The sequence below is a fragment of the Leopardus geoffroyi genome, chromosome B1 (assembly GCF_018350155.1).
Source record: "Leopardus geoffroyi isolate Oge1 chromosome B1, O.geoffroyi_Oge1_pat1.0, whole genome shotgun sequence".
NCBI lineage: Eukaryota > Metazoa > Chordata > Mammalia > Carnivora > Felidae > Leopardus > Leopardus geoffroyi.
The window spans coordinates 117367609-117386246 of record NC_059327.1 but is presented as its reverse complement, the minus strand read 5'-3'; the positions used below and the strand labels follow the sequence as shown (position 1 = coordinate 117386246).

At 37.4% G+C, this 18638-nt stretch overlaps 1 protein-coding gene across 1 annotated transcript in view; it reads left to right on the top strand.

The window, feature by feature from the left end:
• TET2 (tet methylcytosine dioxygenase 2) overlaps window positions 1–12000 on the top strand; it is a 135069-nt gene extending 123069 nt beyond the window's left edge. Inside the window, exons 9-11 of the mRNA XM_045471351.1 lie at window positions 2224–2361; window positions 4888–5242; window positions 7162–12000. Of these exons, the coding sequence (XP_045327307.1) occupies window positions 2224–2361; window positions 4888–5242; window positions 7162–8672 (2004 nt within the window). The 3' untranslated portion in view covers window positions 8673–12000. The remainder of the gene's footprint in view (window positions 1–2223; window positions 2362–4887; window positions 5243–7161) is intronic.
• Window positions 12001–18638: the final 6638 nt, after the last annotated feature.

The following is an 18638-nucleotide window of genomic DNA, read 5'->3' as shown; positions in this document are numbered from 1 at the left end:
AGATGAAATGAGAAAAGTACTTAAACGCAAATTACCAAAGATGACTAAAGAAAAAAATAAATACCATAAGTCATCCTATATTTATTAAAGATATTGAATTTTTAGTTGAAAGCTTTTCCAAAAATTCCAGGCCCAGATAATTTCCCTTTCAAATCTGACTCATATTTTAAGGAAGAAATAGTAACAATTCAATGGAAACTCTTCCAGAAAATAGAAAAGGAATAAACTTCCCAACTCATTTTACAAAGCTGGAAATATCCTGATACTAGAACTAGACAAAGGTAGTAAAAGAAAAAGAAGACTATAGTCCAATATTCTTAATAAATATTGATATGAAAATTCTTCACAAAATTTTAGTCAATTAGACAACAGTGTGCAAAAAGGATATATCATGACCAAATGGAGTTTATTTCAGTAATGTTTTGTTTAACATTCAAAAATCAATCATGATTGATTGACTAAGTGGCTCAGTCAGTTAAGTGTCTGACTTCGGCTCAGGTCATGATCTCACAGTCTATGAGTTCCAGCCCTGCGTCAGACTCCATGCTGACAACTCAGAGCCTGGAACCTGCTTCAGATTCTGTGTCTCCCATTCTCTCTCTGCCCCTCCCCCACTCTGTCTCTGTCTCTCTCAAAAGTAAACATTAAAAATTTTTTAATCAGTGTGATTCACCACATTAGCCAACATAATGGGGTAAATATGATTATCTCAATAGATAGAGGAAAAAGCACTTAGCAATATTTAATATCCATAGAAGGGAACTTCCTCAGCCTCATAAGGTGCATAATTGAAAAACCTAAAGCTAACTTCATATTTAATAGTGAAAGACTGAAAGCTTTACCCCTAAGATTAGAAACAAGACAAGGACATCCATTTTTACCACTTTTATTTAATATCTAACTGGAAGTTTTAGGGAAATAGGCAAGAAAAAGAAATAAGGAGTGTACAGATTGAATAGAAATAAAATTGTCCTTATAATGTAGACACTTGTCCACATAAAAAGTTCCAAAGACCCAAAAACTTCTAATAAATTGTTCAGCAAAGTTGCAAAAATAAGTCAACTGTATTTCTATATACTAGTAATAACTAAAAATTGCAGTCAAAATCAATAGCAATTAAATAACATCAAAAATATGAAATTCTTAGACATAAGAATTTGTCATTTGACAAAACACATAAGACCCGTGCACTGAAAACTATACTACATTGCTGAGAGAAATTATAAAAGACCCCAAATGGAAAGGTCTACTATGTTTATGGATCACAGGACTAATATTTTTAAGATGTCAGTTTTCCCCAAGTCATTCAATGGACTTAGTATATGACCTATCAAAATGTTACCAAGTGTTTTGAAGGAATTGACAGGGTGTTTGTAAATATATAGAAAGACAAATGCAAAGGATCTGGAATAGGCAAACAATTTTCAAAAAGAAGATCAGAATTTGGAGAGTTATAATCCATGATTTCAAGATTCACTAAAAATCTATATTTACTAGTAATCAAGACAGTGATGTCGGCATATATACACATACATACCCACTACACTATTATATACCAAACAATCAGAATAGAAAGTCCAGAAATAAGTCCAGCATGTACAATCAGTTGATTTTCAAAAAAAGACAATTTAGTGGCAAAGGATAATTTTTTTGCAGTAGTGTTTGAACAGTTGGATAGCCATATGGAAGAAAACTAACCTTGACTCTTAATCTTATGCCATATATAAAAATTAACTCAAAACAGATCCATTTATATAAAATTCTAGAAAATGTAAACTAATCTGTAGTTACAGAAAGCAGATCAGTAGTTTCCTGGGAACAAAGGAAGAGACATGAATTAAAAGGGGAAGGAAGAAACTTTTGGGAGTAACGGATAGGTACATTATTTTGATTGTGGCAATGGTTTCACATATACTCATGTCAAAACTAATCAAATAGTACACTTTAAATATATACTGTTTAATGTATGTCAGTTATACTTCAACACTGTAAAATAAAAACTTTACCATGTCAAAACGTTTGGTCTGTTTTCTGTCATTCCATTGTATTTCTGGGTATAACATATGCAACTTTTTTTTTTTTTTAATTCTGAATAACCTAAATACTAAAAAATCTTTCTGATCTGCTCAGTGCACAGGTCTTATACTTTTTTCTCAAATGTATGCCTAAGAATTTCAAATGCCTAAATAGTTCCCCATTCACACACATGCTTCTGTTTTTCAGATTGAATATGAACACAGAGCACCAGAATGCCGACTGGGTCTGAAGGAAGGCCGTCCATTCTCAGGGGTCACTGCATGTTTGGACTTCTGTGCTCATGCCCATAGAGACTTACACAACATGCAGAATGGCAGTACATTGGTAAGTGGGGCACAGAACAGTTAGCACAGCCTGTTGAAGAGTGGAAGGCTGGAAGTTATCCTGTGATTAGAGTAATATGTTCTCTGCAGATGTCATTGCACAAGTGTTTTCATGAATGAATTGCTGTTGCAAAGGTGCCCTCGTTTGACATATCTAGTACTCTTATAACAGGTTGTCACATGAGTGGAAAACAGTTGACAAGCACATGAAAATCATGGAAACACTTGGTACAGAACTAAACCAGTGATTGCATTGCCAACTACCATTAGCTGCCAAAAGTTCCTTCAAAATTCAATGTCAGGCATCTGGTAGGTTATAATCAGGAAAGTGTAAAAGCCATATACAAGCCAAGGCACCAATCTACCTTGCAGAAAGAAGTACAAATGAAAAATGCATCATCCATGGCACAGCAACACTATAGAAGATTCAAAGTACAAAAGAGTCCATTATTACTACATATTACAGTAGATGGACTGGATCAGGCCGTATAATCAGAGGTTATGCTAAATGGAGAAAATGGACATGGTCTTAGGGTAGAACAGGGTTCCATACTGACAGAGTCCACAGTGTGGCCTTGCATGTTGAGGCATAAACCAGGGTGAAAATAAGGAATGAAAAATTCAAGTGAAGAAACTATAAAGTAATCTACCTAGTGAGTCATCAACATGGATATATGTGTAGTTGAGGAAGATGACCAGTGAGACTTAAAATGAAAAATAGAATACATGGGGCACCTGGGGGGCTCAGTTGGTTAAATGTCTGACTCTTGATTTTGGTTCAGTCATGATCTCACAGTTCTTGAGTTGGAGCCCCATGTCGGTCTCTGTGCTGACAGCATAGAAGAGCCTGCTTGGGATTCTCTCTCTCTCTCTCTCTCTCTCTCTCTCTCTTTCTCTCTCCTTCTCTCTCTCCCTCTCTCTCTCTTTCTCTCTCTCTCTCTCTCAAAAATAAATAAACATTAAAAAAATAGAATACAGAAACTAAAATTATAGTCTAGGGTAGAGAAGAATTCAGGTGGTAAGCAATGGTGGAAGTAATTCACAGAACCTGGTATGAAGTTTTTGTTGAAAAGCAGAAAAAGTATCAGGTTAATAGTCTAAAACAGAAGTCAGATTTTTTTTTTTAATAATAAAAAAATATCTAAAACCTTCACTAATTGTGTATTGAACACATGCTCACAATTAGGAGGCTAGGCTAGATTCTGGAGGGAAAAAAAAATGCTACGGTAGATCCTAAAGATAACCATGTTTCACTCTAGCAAGGGAATGAAGAGTAGGCAGGGATGAGAAAAAGGCTTTGCCTGAAGGGGAATTTGCCTCTGATAGGTCACAGTTTCCATCAGGTGCAAAGGAAAGCAGCACTAGGTAAGAACTAATAACATGTGGGAAAAGGTAATAAGTGATCAGAGACATGGATTTGGAAGACTTTGATGTATAGGAAGTGAAAACTCATTTTAGTGCTACCTCATATTAAACTTCTCTATCAAGGTAAGTCTGTTATGATCATATTCCTTTCAAGAGTATCTTCTAGTGATTTTATATTGCCTTGGACTTTAAATAATCATGCTCACATTTTTTTCTGCATTAGTCAAAAACACTAAATACTAAAATCTGGTATTTTAAAACCAACAGATAATCTTTCATCAAAACCAATATGACTGTGGCTAACAAAAGAGGAAAAGTATCATTAAATTATCAAAGCAAGAGAAGTAGTTTTTTTTCCCCCTTTCTTGGAATAGACCCTTGTATGTTGTGATATCCTACAAAAGAAATAAGAGAGAAGAGAAACAGTAAGTTAGGTTTAATAAGTACAGAGGAGACAAGAAGGTAGAAGCAGTGTTAAGTTACACATTACCTATATCAACCAAATCTTCCATCTCACATATTTATATTTCTCCTTGGTCTCTTGTGACAATGTCTTAAGCACAGTGAAGGAGAGTTTGAAGTCAAGTGTGAGGATAGATGCAAAATTTCATTGTGTACAAAGTATGAGATTAGGTGAATGTGATATTAGCAAAAACAGAGGAAATCATTTGGTATAACTTTTGGCCTCTTTTTGAAGAGGCTTCACATCTATTTTTGAAGGGTGAAAAGTGGGAGATTGCTTCTGTTTTGTGGGAGTGTTGCTTCTTCCCTTAGAGTAAGAAATGTATGTGAAGAACAAAGTCACCACAGGTTCATGATAGACCGCCCCCCTCCCCACCCAAACACAAAAGGAAAGGAAAAAAAAAAAAGTCAACATGAACTTGTCTATCTCCCTGTACCATTTTGATGCAATCACCCTTAATAACAGACAGATGTGGTTTTTTGGTAATATGCATGTCACTGACCTGGCCCAGTAGACCACCACCACAAATCTAAATGCTGAGAGGGAGACAGACAGACAGACACACACACACACACACACACACACAGTTTCTTTTAGACTGAAACTGAGGCAGTACCACACACACACACACACACACACACACACACACAGTTTCTTTTAGACTGAAACTGAGACAGTACTGTGTTATCTCCCTACCAGGTATGCACCCTCACTAGAGAAGACAATCGAGAAATTGGAGGGAAACCTGAGGACGAGCAGCTCCATGTTCTGCCTCTCTACAAAGTCTCTGATGTGGATGAGTTTGGGAGTGTAGAAGCTCAGGAGGAGAAAAAACAAAGTGGTGCCATTCAGGTGCTGAGTTCTTTTCGGCGGAAAGTCAGGATGTTAGCAGAGCCTGTCAAGACATGCCGACAGAGGAAACTAGAAGCCAAGAAAGCTGCAGCTGAAAAGCTTTCCTCTCTGGAGAACAGCACAAATAAGAACGAAAAGGAAAAGTCAGCCTCATCTCGTACAAAGCAGACTGAAAACGCAAGCCAGGCTAAACAGTTGGCAGGTAAATGTAATATGAAGCATTGTAGATATGTTATATGAAACTTAGGTTAAAAATGAAGAATTAATTTTGGCTGATTTTATTCGATCATGGTATCAGTTTTGTACTAGAATCGTCTCTGAAGTCCCAAGGGCCAGGTTTTGCTCTTGGACATGATAATGAGATACTGCACCCTCAACCCCAGCTTGATGGAAAAGTCTGGATTTTATTCTATAATAAATGGCAAAGTTTTATATGACAGGTAGGTAACATGGTGAAATTCACGTTAATCTAGCAGTGGCAGGGAGGCCAAATTAGAAGCAGAGAAGCTATGAGTTTGGAGACAGATGCAACAAACCAAGAGTAAAGTAATAAAAGCTTGAGTCTGGATGATAGCAATGAAGATTTAGCAAAAATGATGGTAGCGAATGCTTCCAAAATGATTATCAATACATTGGTGACAAAACATTAGAATGAAGAAGAAGAAAAATTTAAGATTGATGTCAACATTTTAAGCCTAAATAACTAAGACAGTACTATTTGTTGAAATAAGAAGTTTGGAAATAGGATTTATCAGGGAGGGGTAGCCATATTAAGTCTGAGTTAAGGAGGGGTATCCACACGTAGTTATCTTATAAAAGCTTTTACCTATGCAAACAGATCACATTTCTAGCAGTAGCCATAGAGCATTATTTATCAGTACTAAGTTGATATTTTCTTTTCAAAGCCCCTTGGTTATATCTTCAGTTATTTGCTATAAAAAGCCATAAATGTAATGTCCACGTCTCATTTCACAGATGGTTAACCTGACCATTAACAAAAGAAGAATGTTTATCTTTTAAGTTTAGCCTACCAGTTTGCTGAGAGCCAACCATGTTTGCTTCACAAAGTCAAAGTTCCCTACTAATTCATTTCAACACTTAAAGAAACTAAGTAATTTAGAATAATGTGCTAAAGATGCTTAATAAATATATGTTGGTTGACTTATACTAAGAGCAGTAAATCCTATTCACTCATTAATCTCTCCTGTAAGTTAACCATAACGTGTCATCATATCATTGGGGTAGAACTTTTCCTCCCGTCTTTTCTGATTTCTGTAATAATCATTTCAATTCTCAAGACTGCCCTTACAGCTCCATTTATTTGTTCACTTCTCATATGTAGATTTTTAAGTGAGGTCATAAAATAGAAGTATGAAAATTTTATTTACAAAGCTGAAAATTTCTTTAAAGTTTTATTGACAACTGTGTAAGTAGGGTTTGCCAATTATAGAAGATATGCTTTGGGTGTTTAAGTGAATGTCATTCCTTTTCTCGTAGCATTGATGAATCTTCAATAACAAATTTTATGCAACTTCCAACTATTTCACAAATTGTTACTGCATGCCCCAGGCATTGGAGGAATACAGTAAAAGGGACATGGTCCCTTCCTTCAAGGAACTGCTTTGTGCTAGGAGGAGGAGAGGACTAAAAATGATCAATTACAGTATATTACAAAACATTGCTCTGACTTATGTTTTCAGTGGGTATTGTACATGCACTAGCAATGAGGTCATAGAAGGCTTCCTTGAGGAAGGGATACCTGTCTCAAGGAAGGGCAGGGAGATGGGGTGGAGGGAGAAGGGCGCCTCAGGTAGGGTGTGGCATGGTCAGATACACAGAACCTCCAGAAAACATGATGCTCTCAGTCAAATATCTTTTGGATGTTTGTTACATTTTTCTTCACTTACTAAATTGTACTGTTCTGGAGATCTATTTTATCTAATGCTTTAGACAAAAAAATGATGCCAGACAGTGATCAGAGCCCTGACTTTGCTCTTGTCCTTATTTGGTGGGTATTGCATAATCTTAGTGGTGGTTCTCACATACAGCTAAGCATCCTCACTAGCTTCTGTGAAATAATAATCGAACACGTTTGTGTGCTCTCTCATATCCTATCCACAGAACTTTTGCGACTTTCAGGACCAGTCATGCAACAGTCCCAGCAGCCCCCACCCCCGCAACTGCCGAAGCAACCTCCACAGCCACAGAAGCAGCCCCCGCAGCAGCAGCAGCCACAGCCGCAGCAGCCGCCGCCGCCGCCACCACCGCCGCCCCAGCATAACCCCATGACAAATAACCCTCAATCAGAGTCTGTCAGCTCTTACTCTTCCTCTGGATCTACCAGTGTGTACATGAGACGGCCCAATCCAGTTATCCAGGCTTATCCGAGCTCTTCACACACTTCAGAGATTTATGGAGGTGCCAGCCCTATGAACCTCTATTCCACCTCATCCCAAGCTGCAGGTTCATATTTGAATTCTTCTAATCCCATGAATCCCTACCCTGGGCTTTTGAATCAGAGTAACCAATATCCATCCTATCAATGTAATGGAAATGTATCAGTGGACAACTGCTCCCCATATCTGGGTCCCTATTCTCCTCAGTCTCAGTCCATAGATCTATATAGGTATCCAAACCAAGACCCTCTCTCTAAGCTCAGTCTACCACCCATCCATACACTCTACCAGCCAAGGTTTGGAAATAGCCAGAGTTTTACTTCTAAGTACTTAGGTTATGGAAACCAAAATATGCAAGGAGATGCCTTCAGCAGTTGTACTCTTAAAACAAATGTACACCATGTAGGGACATTTCCTCCTTACTCCACTCATGAGATGGATGGCCACTTCATGGGAGCCGCCTCTAGATTACCACCCAATTTGAGCAATCCAAACATAGACTATAAGAATGGCGAACATCACCCATCTTCTCACATAATCCATAACTACGGGGCAGCTCCAGGCATGTTCAACAGCTCTCTCCATGCCCTGCATCTCCAAAACAAGGAGAATGACATGCTTTCCCACACAGCTAATGGGTTATCTAAGATGCTTCCAGGTCTTAACCATGATAGAACTGCTCCTGTCCAAGAAGGCTTACACAAATTACATGATGCTGGCAGTCAGGAAAAGCAGCCCCCTGCCGCCGAGGACAATGATGAAGTCTGGTCAGACAGTGAGCAGAGCTTTCTAGATCCTGACATCGGGGGAGTGGCTGTGGCTCCAACTCATGGGTCAATTCTCATCGAGTGTGCCAAGCGCGAGCTTCATGCCACAACCCCTTTAAAGAATCCCAATAGGAATCACCCCACCAGGATCTCCCTTGTCTTTTATCAGCATAAGAGCATGAATGAGCCAAAACATGGCTTGGCGCTCTGGGAAGCCAAAATGGCTGAAAAAGCCCGAGAGAAAGAGGAAGAGTGTGAGAAGTATGGCCCAGACTATGTGCCTCAGAAAACCCATGGCAAAAAAGTGAAACGGGAGCCCGCTGAGCCACATGAACCTTCCGAGCCCACTTACCTGCGCTTCATCAAATCCCTTGCCGAAAGGACCATGTCCGTGACCACAGACTCCACAGTAACTACATCTCCATATGCCTTCACTCGGGTCACAGGGCCTTACAACAGATACATATGATGTCTCCCCTCGTGGTGGGTACCTCATTTGAAAAGACCACAACCAACCTGTCCATAGTATAGTTCTCATGACGTGGGCAGTGGGGAAATAACACAGGATTCATGACAAATGTGGTGGGAAGAACCTCAGCTCACCAGCAAAACAAGAGGTCATCTTACCATAGCACTTAATTTCCCCCGACTCCTAAGTGGTCACAGATGGCATCTAGGCAAAAGACCAAAGCATTCTATGCAAAAAGAAGGTGGGGAGGAAAGTGTTCCACAATTTACATTTTTAAACACTGGTTCTATTATTGGACGAGAGGATATGTAAATGTGATTTTTCCCCCTTACAACTCTACACATCTGTGACCACTTTTAATAATACCGAGTTTGCATAGTCATGGAACACAAATCAAACAAGTACTGTAGTATTACAGTGGCAGGAATTTTAAAATACCATCTGGTGCTGAATATACAATGTACTGAAATACTGGAATTATGGCTTTTTAACATGCAGTTTTTACTGTAATCTTAATATTAACTTTTATTTATCAAAATAGCTACAGGAAGCATAAATGAATAGACAGCAAAACACTGAATTTGTTTGGATGTTTTAAGAAATGGTGCTAAGAAAATGGTGTCTTTAACATTTGAAAATTTAATGCCTTTATATCATCAAGATTCTATCAGTGTACTCCAATGCCCTTGAATAACAGGGGTACCTTTTCATTCAAATTTTTATCATAATTACCTATTCTTACATGAGGTTTTGGTTTTTTTGGGTTTTTTTTTTTTTTTAATGTGGACATTTAAAGGCCTCTGGATTTTGCTCATCCAGTAAAGTCCTTGTAGGACAATAAACGTATATATGTACATATATATATACACACATATGTATATGTGCACACACATGTATATGTATAAATATTTTAAATGGTGTTTTAGAAGCACTTTGTCTACCTAAGCTTTGACAACTTGAACAATGCTAAGGTACGGAGATGTTTAAAAAAAAAAAAAAGTTTACTTTCATTTTAGAATTCAAAGTTGATTCTTTTTAAGGAAATAAGGAAAGCTTTTAAACTATTTTTGCTTTTAGCCATGCATCTGCTGATGAGCAATGTGTCCATTTTTAATATAGCCAGTTAAATCCACAATGGGGCTTACTGGATTCAAGGGAATAACTTTAGTCCACAACATGTTTTCTGGTGCTCATCTCACATGCTATACTGTAAAACAGTTTTATACAAAATTGTATGACAAGTTCATTGCTCAAATATGTAGTTTTAAGAATTTTCTATTAACTGCAGGTTAACAATGACATGCTACAGACTTAACAAAGCTAGTTCACTTAAGCTGATGCTATTTTATGGATCTGTGTGCTCTTCAGCAAACCCAATGGCAGTCTGCTTTTGTGTTGGTAATTGTACATTGTGATGTTGTCATTTCTTAGCTTAAGTGTCCTCTTTTCCAGGAAGATTGAGCAGACTGATGCCTGCATAAGAATAATAAACAGGGTTAGTTCCATGTGAATCTGTTAATTAAAAAGAAAAAAAAAAAAACAGGCAGCTGGTTTGCTGTGGTGGTTATAAATCATTAATTTGTATAAAGAAGTGAAAGAGATGTATAGTAAGTAAATTAAATTGTAAACAAAACTTTTTTAACGCAATGCTTTAGTATTTTAGTACTGTAAAAAAAATTAAATATATACATATATATGTGTATATATATATATATGGATTTGAAGCAAAATTCACATCATGATGGTGCTACTCAGCCTGCTACAAATATATCATAATGTGAGCTAAGAATTCATTAAAGGTTTGGGTGATGTTCCTACTTGTCATATACCTCAACACTAGTTTGGCAATAGGATATTGAACTGAGAATGAAAGCTTATAGCATCATGTACCATCATTTTTTTCCAAGTCTTTTTATTATTATTATTATTAAAAAAGCATATCTTTTTTCAATACTTGATTTCTTAGCAAGTATAACTTGAACTTCATCCTTTTTGTTCTAAAAATTCAGGGATATTTCAGCTCATGTTCTCCTTATGCCAACATGTCACCTGTGTTTATGTAAAATTGTTGTAGGTTAATAAATATATTCTTTTTCAGGGATTTAACCCTTTTATTTTGAATCCCTCCTATTTTACTTGTATATGTCCTGATGTAACTAAAACTAATTTTGTAAATCTGTTGGCTCTTTTTATTGTAAAGAAAAGCATTTTAAAAGTTTGGGGAATCTTTTGACTGTCTCAAGCAGGAAAAAAAAAAAAAATTACACGAAAATAGAATGCACTGAGTTGATAAAGGGAAACTTGTAAGGCAGGAGTTTGGCAAGTGGCTGTTGGCTAGAGTCAGCACTCTAGATAAAATGTTTCGATCCTGGAGTCAATAGAGTCCAGGCCCATGCGGACATCCCCCACAGAGGCAGAACACGTAGGGGTATGGTGTGCAATTGATCAATTACATTTTTGTCTAAGTACATTTGTGTTTACTAACATTTCAAATAAATTCGTAATCAAACAAGGCCTTTGAGTTTTACTGGTCAAGTTTTTATAACGGGATTTTTGTCTATGAAAAACAATTTCCCATTTTTGGCTGTGACGAATTGATAAACATTTCAAAAATGTTTGCTTTGCATATGTCAAACCACACGATTTTAATATTTTGCGTATGTCATACATCTAACCCCAAATATTTGATTACTACGTGCACATCTGTTGGTTTTGAGTCAGCCATCCCTATATGAATGTTTGGTTTCCGTACCATCCACTGTCATTTGTCAAACTGCTGGCCAACAAGAGAACAAGAAGTGTAGCTTGGGGTTTGGCGAGAGGTAAGGAGGGAGGAGGAGAGGAAACTGAGTGGCATATTGTAAATAACAGATCTATAATTGTAAATATCCAACCTGCCTCAGTTAGAATGAATGGAAGCAGATCTCCAATTTGCTTATATAGGAATATCAGGTTAACTATATAGCCATACTTGAAAATGCTTCTGAGTGGTGTCAACTTTACTTGAATGAACTTTTCATCTTGACTGACGCACAGTGGTGTATGTACAGTTCACTTGTAAAGCTAGTGGTTAACTTGTGTAGGAAACTTTTGCAGTTTGACACTAAGGTAATGAACTCTGTGTGCATTTTTCTATGCTTTTTTTAAGACTTAGTTTCATTTCATTTTCATGTTTGGTTTGTCTATAAAACCTGAGGATGGTTATAAATACTGTAAGTATTGTAATGTTATGGATGCAGGTTATTTGAAAGCGTTTATTATTATATCATTCCTGATAACGCTATGTGAGTGTTTTTAATAAAATTTATATTTATTTAATGCACTCTAATTATTGTCTTGTTGAAGTTTCTGTTTACCACCCAAACTAGCACTACTTCAATGAGGCAAAGGGAATGAAAAGAAATTGCTTTTTAAAGATACTTCTTAGATGGTTATTTGTTAAACGGCACCTAAAATAATATCTAGATCGTTAGAGCCAAATGATTTCTGTAGTGGAATAGCCTAGATACTCAACCTTTTTCCAGCTTTAGCTTGCTCACTTTGTGTGTATAACCAGTATTAGGTTTGGAGCAATAGCACTTCGGCTGACCTTAAACGGACATCCTTAGTGGCGTGTGTGGCTTGTGAGGGCTTCTCAGCGACGCAGGTACATGGGGCTGAGCTCACATGGCTTAGGTCTAAGGCTGGCCGTGTTCTCAGACTCAGTTTCCTCTTCACATCCACTCTTCTCAAGGAAAAGTCCTCTTCCCACCTATCCAAAGGCAGGCAGTGTTAGGAAGAGGAGAGGCCGGCGGGGGGGGGGGGAGGGGGGGGGCGGAGGGCGGGAGGAACATCTTTTCTTTCCACAGTGTGAGGGGACAGTGCTTGCTGCCTGAAGATGCTGGCTCACCCAGCGGTCACTGGGCTCACCGCTAAGGGCTTGGGGAGCTTTCCCCCTGCCCTCCTCCCTCCGAGAGCACACTCTCTGGTTGCTAGAGTTCACAACAGATGCTTAGAAGAGAAGTAACTGTGATTAGAGATTGTTTGTGTTACCAGTGCTCCTCAGTTTCAAAGAACAAAGATACTTTTGTTCCCATATATTGGAGGCCACCTGCCTGCATTTCCCTCTCTCTTACCGGGCAATTTCTCACAAATATCCGTGCTCGTCTAGTCCAACATTCACTCAAGAAAGGAGCAGCTCTTTCCCCCACGTAGACACCAGACGAATGTGCTTTCTTTGGGGGGGCTTCCATTTGTATGGTTTCAAAAGGAATTTCTCTACCCAATTTGACATTTTAATCCTTAACCAATTCTTAATTCAAACTGAAATGAGATTTCTACTTGGGTGTTGAGGAAAATCGTTACACGAAGACATGCTACTTCTCCCTGACCCCCAGAACAATGGATTCAGATCATTTAAATTGCTGAGTTGGGACTTTGTGGCCATATTCACTGAGCGCTGGCTTTTATTCCTTACATAGACCTTCACATTAAGAGAAATCTGGGTGTTGTTACTTGAAACTTAAGAGGCCCCTGTGGTGCCCTAACCCTTCCCCCATGGGCAGGTCTTGATTTAGCTCCAAGGAATACAATAAAGCACAAGGAACAGCAAGGTAAAAAGCACCTGGTTTGGGATTCAGCCTTGCATTTTGACTAGCTGTGTGCCTTCAAGCCTCATCTGTAAAAGTGATAAAATAGTGCATCCCTCACAGAGATGTGGTGAGCATTAATGAGAATGTAAAGCTTTAAGCACAAACTAGAATAAACAGCTGTTCTTACAAAATTTTTCATCTCCCTTCTTCCCCTTTGCTTCTTGCTAGGAGGTTTGGTCCACTGACTACATCTTAGTGCTCACCTTGCTGACCCTTGGGCTAGGGGCTAATGCTTTCTTTTCCTCAATTTCTGCATTTGGAGAAGGAAAATAATAGTACCTATCTCACAAGGCTGTTTGGGGGAGGAATAAAGGAGTTTCTTTAAAACACATCAAAAGAATTTTTTTAAGTAGTTCAGCAGAAGCTATTATTTTTTACCTTAGTAGTTTTGTGTATTTCCAAGTTGTTAGTGAGAAAGAGGAAATACTCCTTAACTGTACAAAATTCTGGATAAGCAGATTTGAATGAGACCTTAGAGATCACCTTTCCCACACCCTGATTTTATGTGACCATTCATTTATTAATTCTTTCACAAATATTTTCAATCGCCCGCTCTGAAAAGTGGTGTCAGGCACATTTCTGGGAATTAGGCATCCAGGAGTGAACAAACCAGTAAGTCCCTATCCTCTCAGGTCTTATGTTCTGCTCAGGGGAGAGAGGTACAGAATGAAGTAAATATGGAGATAAAAGTCATGAGGGAAGGAAGGAAAGGGCATGGAGAAAGGGAGAATTCTCTCCATGGAGAGATGGAGAATTTTTGTAGCTTGGTCAAGGAAGTCTTACTGGTGAGGTATGAACTGAAGGCAGTGAAATGCAAGCCATGAGGATATTTGAGAAAGAATACATTAAGCAGGGAGAACAGCAGGTTAAAGGCCTAAAAGTGAACTCCTGAGCACAGAAAGGCTGTGGTTGGACTAGAATGAGGTATGAAAGTGTGGTGGGAGCATGGTTAGGTGGAGGGTCCTCCCTAGGAAGAGCACTCTCTGTCCTGCGGCCTGCGCTGTGCATAGCAGGACATCATAGGGCTCTCACCAGAGGAGAAACATGAGCTGACTTGGGTCTTCAAGGAGAACTGTGACAATGATGCATTTTTTGTTGAAGTGTAACTAATCTACAACATTACATTGGTTCATTTGTACAAGATAGCAATGTGGCAACTACATACACTGTGAAATGCTCACCATGATAAGTGTAGTTACCATCTGTCACCATATAAGGTTCTTACAATATCATAGACTGCGTTCCCTATGCTGTACCCTACATTTCCGTGACTTATTTTATGACTAGATGTTTGCACTTCTTAATCTCCTTCACGTATTTTATCCATTCCTCTACCCTCTCCCCTCTAGCAACTACCAGTTTGTTCTCTGTATACTTATCAGTCTACTTCTGTTTGTTCATTTGATTTGTTTTTTAGATTCCGCACGTAAGTGAAATCATATAGTATTTGTATTTTTCTGTTTTATTTCACTTAGCATAATGCCCTCTAGGTCCATCCATGTTGTGGTGAATGACAAGATTTCATTCCCTATCAAAATAGCAATCAGAACTAGAAAGAATAATCCTAAAATTTGTATAGAACTACTCAAAACTTCAGATAGTCCATAACCTTGGGAAAGAACAAAGCTGAAGGTATCATGCTCCCAGATTTCAAACTATGCTACCAACCTATAGTAATCAAAACAGTCTGGCATTGGTACAAAAACAAAAACATGTAGATTAACAGAACAGAGAGCCCAGAAACAAACCCATGCTTATATAGCCAATTAATCTATAATACAGAAGGCAAGAATGGGTAATGAGGAAAAGACAGACTCTCCAATACATGGTGTTGGGAAAACTGGACTGCTACATGCCAAAACAAAAACAACAAGAAGGAAAGAAAGAATGAAAGAAAGAAAGAAAGAAACTGGGCTATTTTCATACACTATACACAAAAAGAAACTCAAAATGGATTCAAGACCTAAATGCAAGGCCTGAAAATTCAAGACCTGAAACCATAAAACTTCTAAAAGAAAACATAGGCAGTTATCTCTTGGACATCAGTCCTAGCAATAACTTTTTGGATCTGTCTCCTCAGGCAAGTGAAATAAAAACAAAAACAAACAATTGGGACTATGTCAAACTAAAGTACACAGAAAAGAAAATCATCAACAAAATGAAAAAACAACCTACCGAACGGGAGAAGATAGTTGCAAATTATACATCTGATAAGGGGTTAATATCCAAAATACATAAAGAATTCATACAACTCAACACCACACACACACACAAAAGATCTGATTAAAAAATAGAGGACACTAATAGACATTTTTCCAAAGAAGACATACAGACAACAGACATAACAAGATGCTCAACAGCACTAATTATCAGGGAAATTCAACTCAAAACCACAATAACGTACCACCTCACATAAGTCAGAATGGCTAGTATCAAAAAGACAAGAAATAACAAGTATTGGTGAGGATGTGGAGAAAAAGAAACCTTCATGCACGTTGGTGGGAATGTAAATTGGTGCAGCTGTTATGGAAAACAGTAGGGAGGTTTCTCAAAAAATTAAAAATCATTATATAATCCAATAATTCCATTTGTAGGTATTACTCCCACACACACACACACAAAGAATGGATTTTAAAAGATCGGGATCCAAATTCATGAAGTTAATTGATTATTTCGATATTTTAATCCAAAACGTTCTTCAAGACACATGATAACAAAACTCTAAAACCAAAGACAAAGGGAACATTTAAAAAGAGTCTAGAGATGGGGCACCTGGATGGCTCAGTCGGTTAAGCATCTGACTCTTGATCTTGGCTCAGGTCGTGATCTCACAGCTCCTGAGTTCGAGCCCCATGTCAGGCTCTGCACTGATGGTGTGGAGCCTGCTTGGGATTCTCTCTCTGTCCCTCTTTGCCCTATTCTCTCCCCCCCCCCTTTCTCAAAATAAATTAATTAATTTAAAAAAACTTTAAAAAAAAGCAGTGAGAGAAAAAAAAATTTCTCATACAAAAGAACTCCCATAAGGCTATCAGTGGATTTCTTAGCAGAGACCTTACAGGCCAGGAGACAATGAGACTATATATTCAAAGTGCTAAAAGGAAAAAAAAAAAAAAAAAAAAAAAAAAAAAAAAAGCTGTGAACTGAGAATACTTTATTCACTAAAGTTTTCCTTCAGAATTGAAGGTAAAATAAAGATTTAATAAACAAAAGCTGGGGCAATTCAGCATCACTAAACCAGCATTACAAGAAATGCTAAAATGAATTCAAGTTGAAACAAAAGGACACTAATTAGTAACATGAAAACATGAAAATATACAAAGCATTGGTAAAGGTAAGCATACATGCAGATTCAGAATACCCTTGTACTGTCATCTGATAATGTGCTAACTATTTAACTCTAGAATAAAGGTTAAAGCACAAAAGCATAAAAATAGCTATAGCTTTAACAATTTGTTGAATACATGATTGAAAAATGGTAAATGATAACATCAGAAACATACAAGGGGGGAAGTAAAAGTATAGTGTTTTTGTATGCAATCAAAGTTAAACTTATTAGCATAAAATAGATTTTATATGTAAAATGTTTTATATAAACCTCATGGGAATGACAAAGCCAAAATTTACAATAGATACACAAAGATAAAAAGAAGGGAATGAAAGCATTCTACTGTGGAAAATCATGAACTTATCAAAGAAGGCAGCAAGAAATAAAAGAAAAATGGAACTTCAAAACACCTAGAAAAAATTAATAATATGGCATTAGTAAGCCCTCACCCACCAATAATTAAGTATTAATGGATCGATTTCTCCAATGAAAAGGCATGGAGTGACTTAATAGATTAAACACACACACACACACACACACACATACAAGACTATAAGCTGCCTACAAGAGTCTCACTTCAGCTTTAAGGACATATATAGGTTCAAATGAAGGGATGAAAAACCATACTCCATTTAGGTGGGAACCAAAAAAAGAGCAGGGATATGAAGCTATACTGATATTAGAAAAAATATACTTTATCCAATAACAGTAGCAAGAGAAAAAGATGGAGATTATATAACAAGGAGGTCAACTCATCAAGAAGATAAAACAATCATAAATATATGTGCACCCAACAATGAAGTACCTAAATGTATTAAGCTAACACAAACAGATCTGAGGGGAGATATGGTACAACAATACAGTAACAGTAGGGGACTCAGATGCTCCATTTTTAACAATGGAGAGATCATCCAAATGGAAAATCAACAAGGAAATGTTAGACTTGAACCAAACATTATACCAAACCAACCTAATAGACATATACAGAACACTGATCCAATGCTAGCAGAACACACATTCTTCTCAGGAGCACACAGAACTTTCTTCACAATAGACCACACGATACATCATACAACAAGTTTTGACAAATTTCAGAAGCTTGAAATCCAATAGTAACAAATATCTTTTCCAGCCACATCGTATGAAATTAGAAATCAGTAACAAAAGGAAATCTGGAAAATTCACAAATATTCAACAACATGTTCCTGAACATCCAATAGGTCAAACTAAAAAAATCAAAAGGGACTATTTCTCAAACCATTATTACATTAACTAAGTTAACAAACTTGGGTTTAAATAAAATGTTAAAAAATTTTAAAAATAAAATAAATGCATGAGTAAAAATAAATAAAAAATAAAAATTAGTCAAAATTCCATGAAAAAAATCAAAAGAAAAATCAATAAATATCCTGAAACAAATGAAAATGGAGGTACAACATATCAAATCCTGTGAGATGCTGGAAGAGTGGTAATAAGAGGGAAGTTTACAGTGATAAATGCACCCTAAGAAAATAGATCTCAAATAAACAACCTAGCTTGATACCTTGAGAAACTAGAAAAGGAAGAAAAAACTGAAGCCCAAGTTAGCAGATGGAAGGCAAAAACCAAAATCAGAGCAGAAATACATGAAATAGAGACCAGAAAAACAAAATAAATTGATAAAACTAAGAGCTGCCTTTTTAAAGATAAGAGATAAAATTGACAAACCTTTGGCTAGACTAACTCAGAAGAGTAGAAAGAAGACTGAGGACTCATATAATCAGAAGTTACGGAGGAGAAATTACAACTGATGTCACAGGGCATCTGGGTGGCTCAGTTGGTTAAGTGTCTGACTTTGACTTGGGTCATGATCTCACAGTTTGTGGTTGCGAGCCCCGTGTCGGGCTCTGTGCTGACAGCTCAGAGCCTGGAGCCTGCTTCGGATTCTGTGTCTCCCTCTCTCTCTGCCCCTCCCCCTGCTCACTAGAGAGCGAGTCTCTCTCTTTCAAAAATAAATACACATAAAAAAAT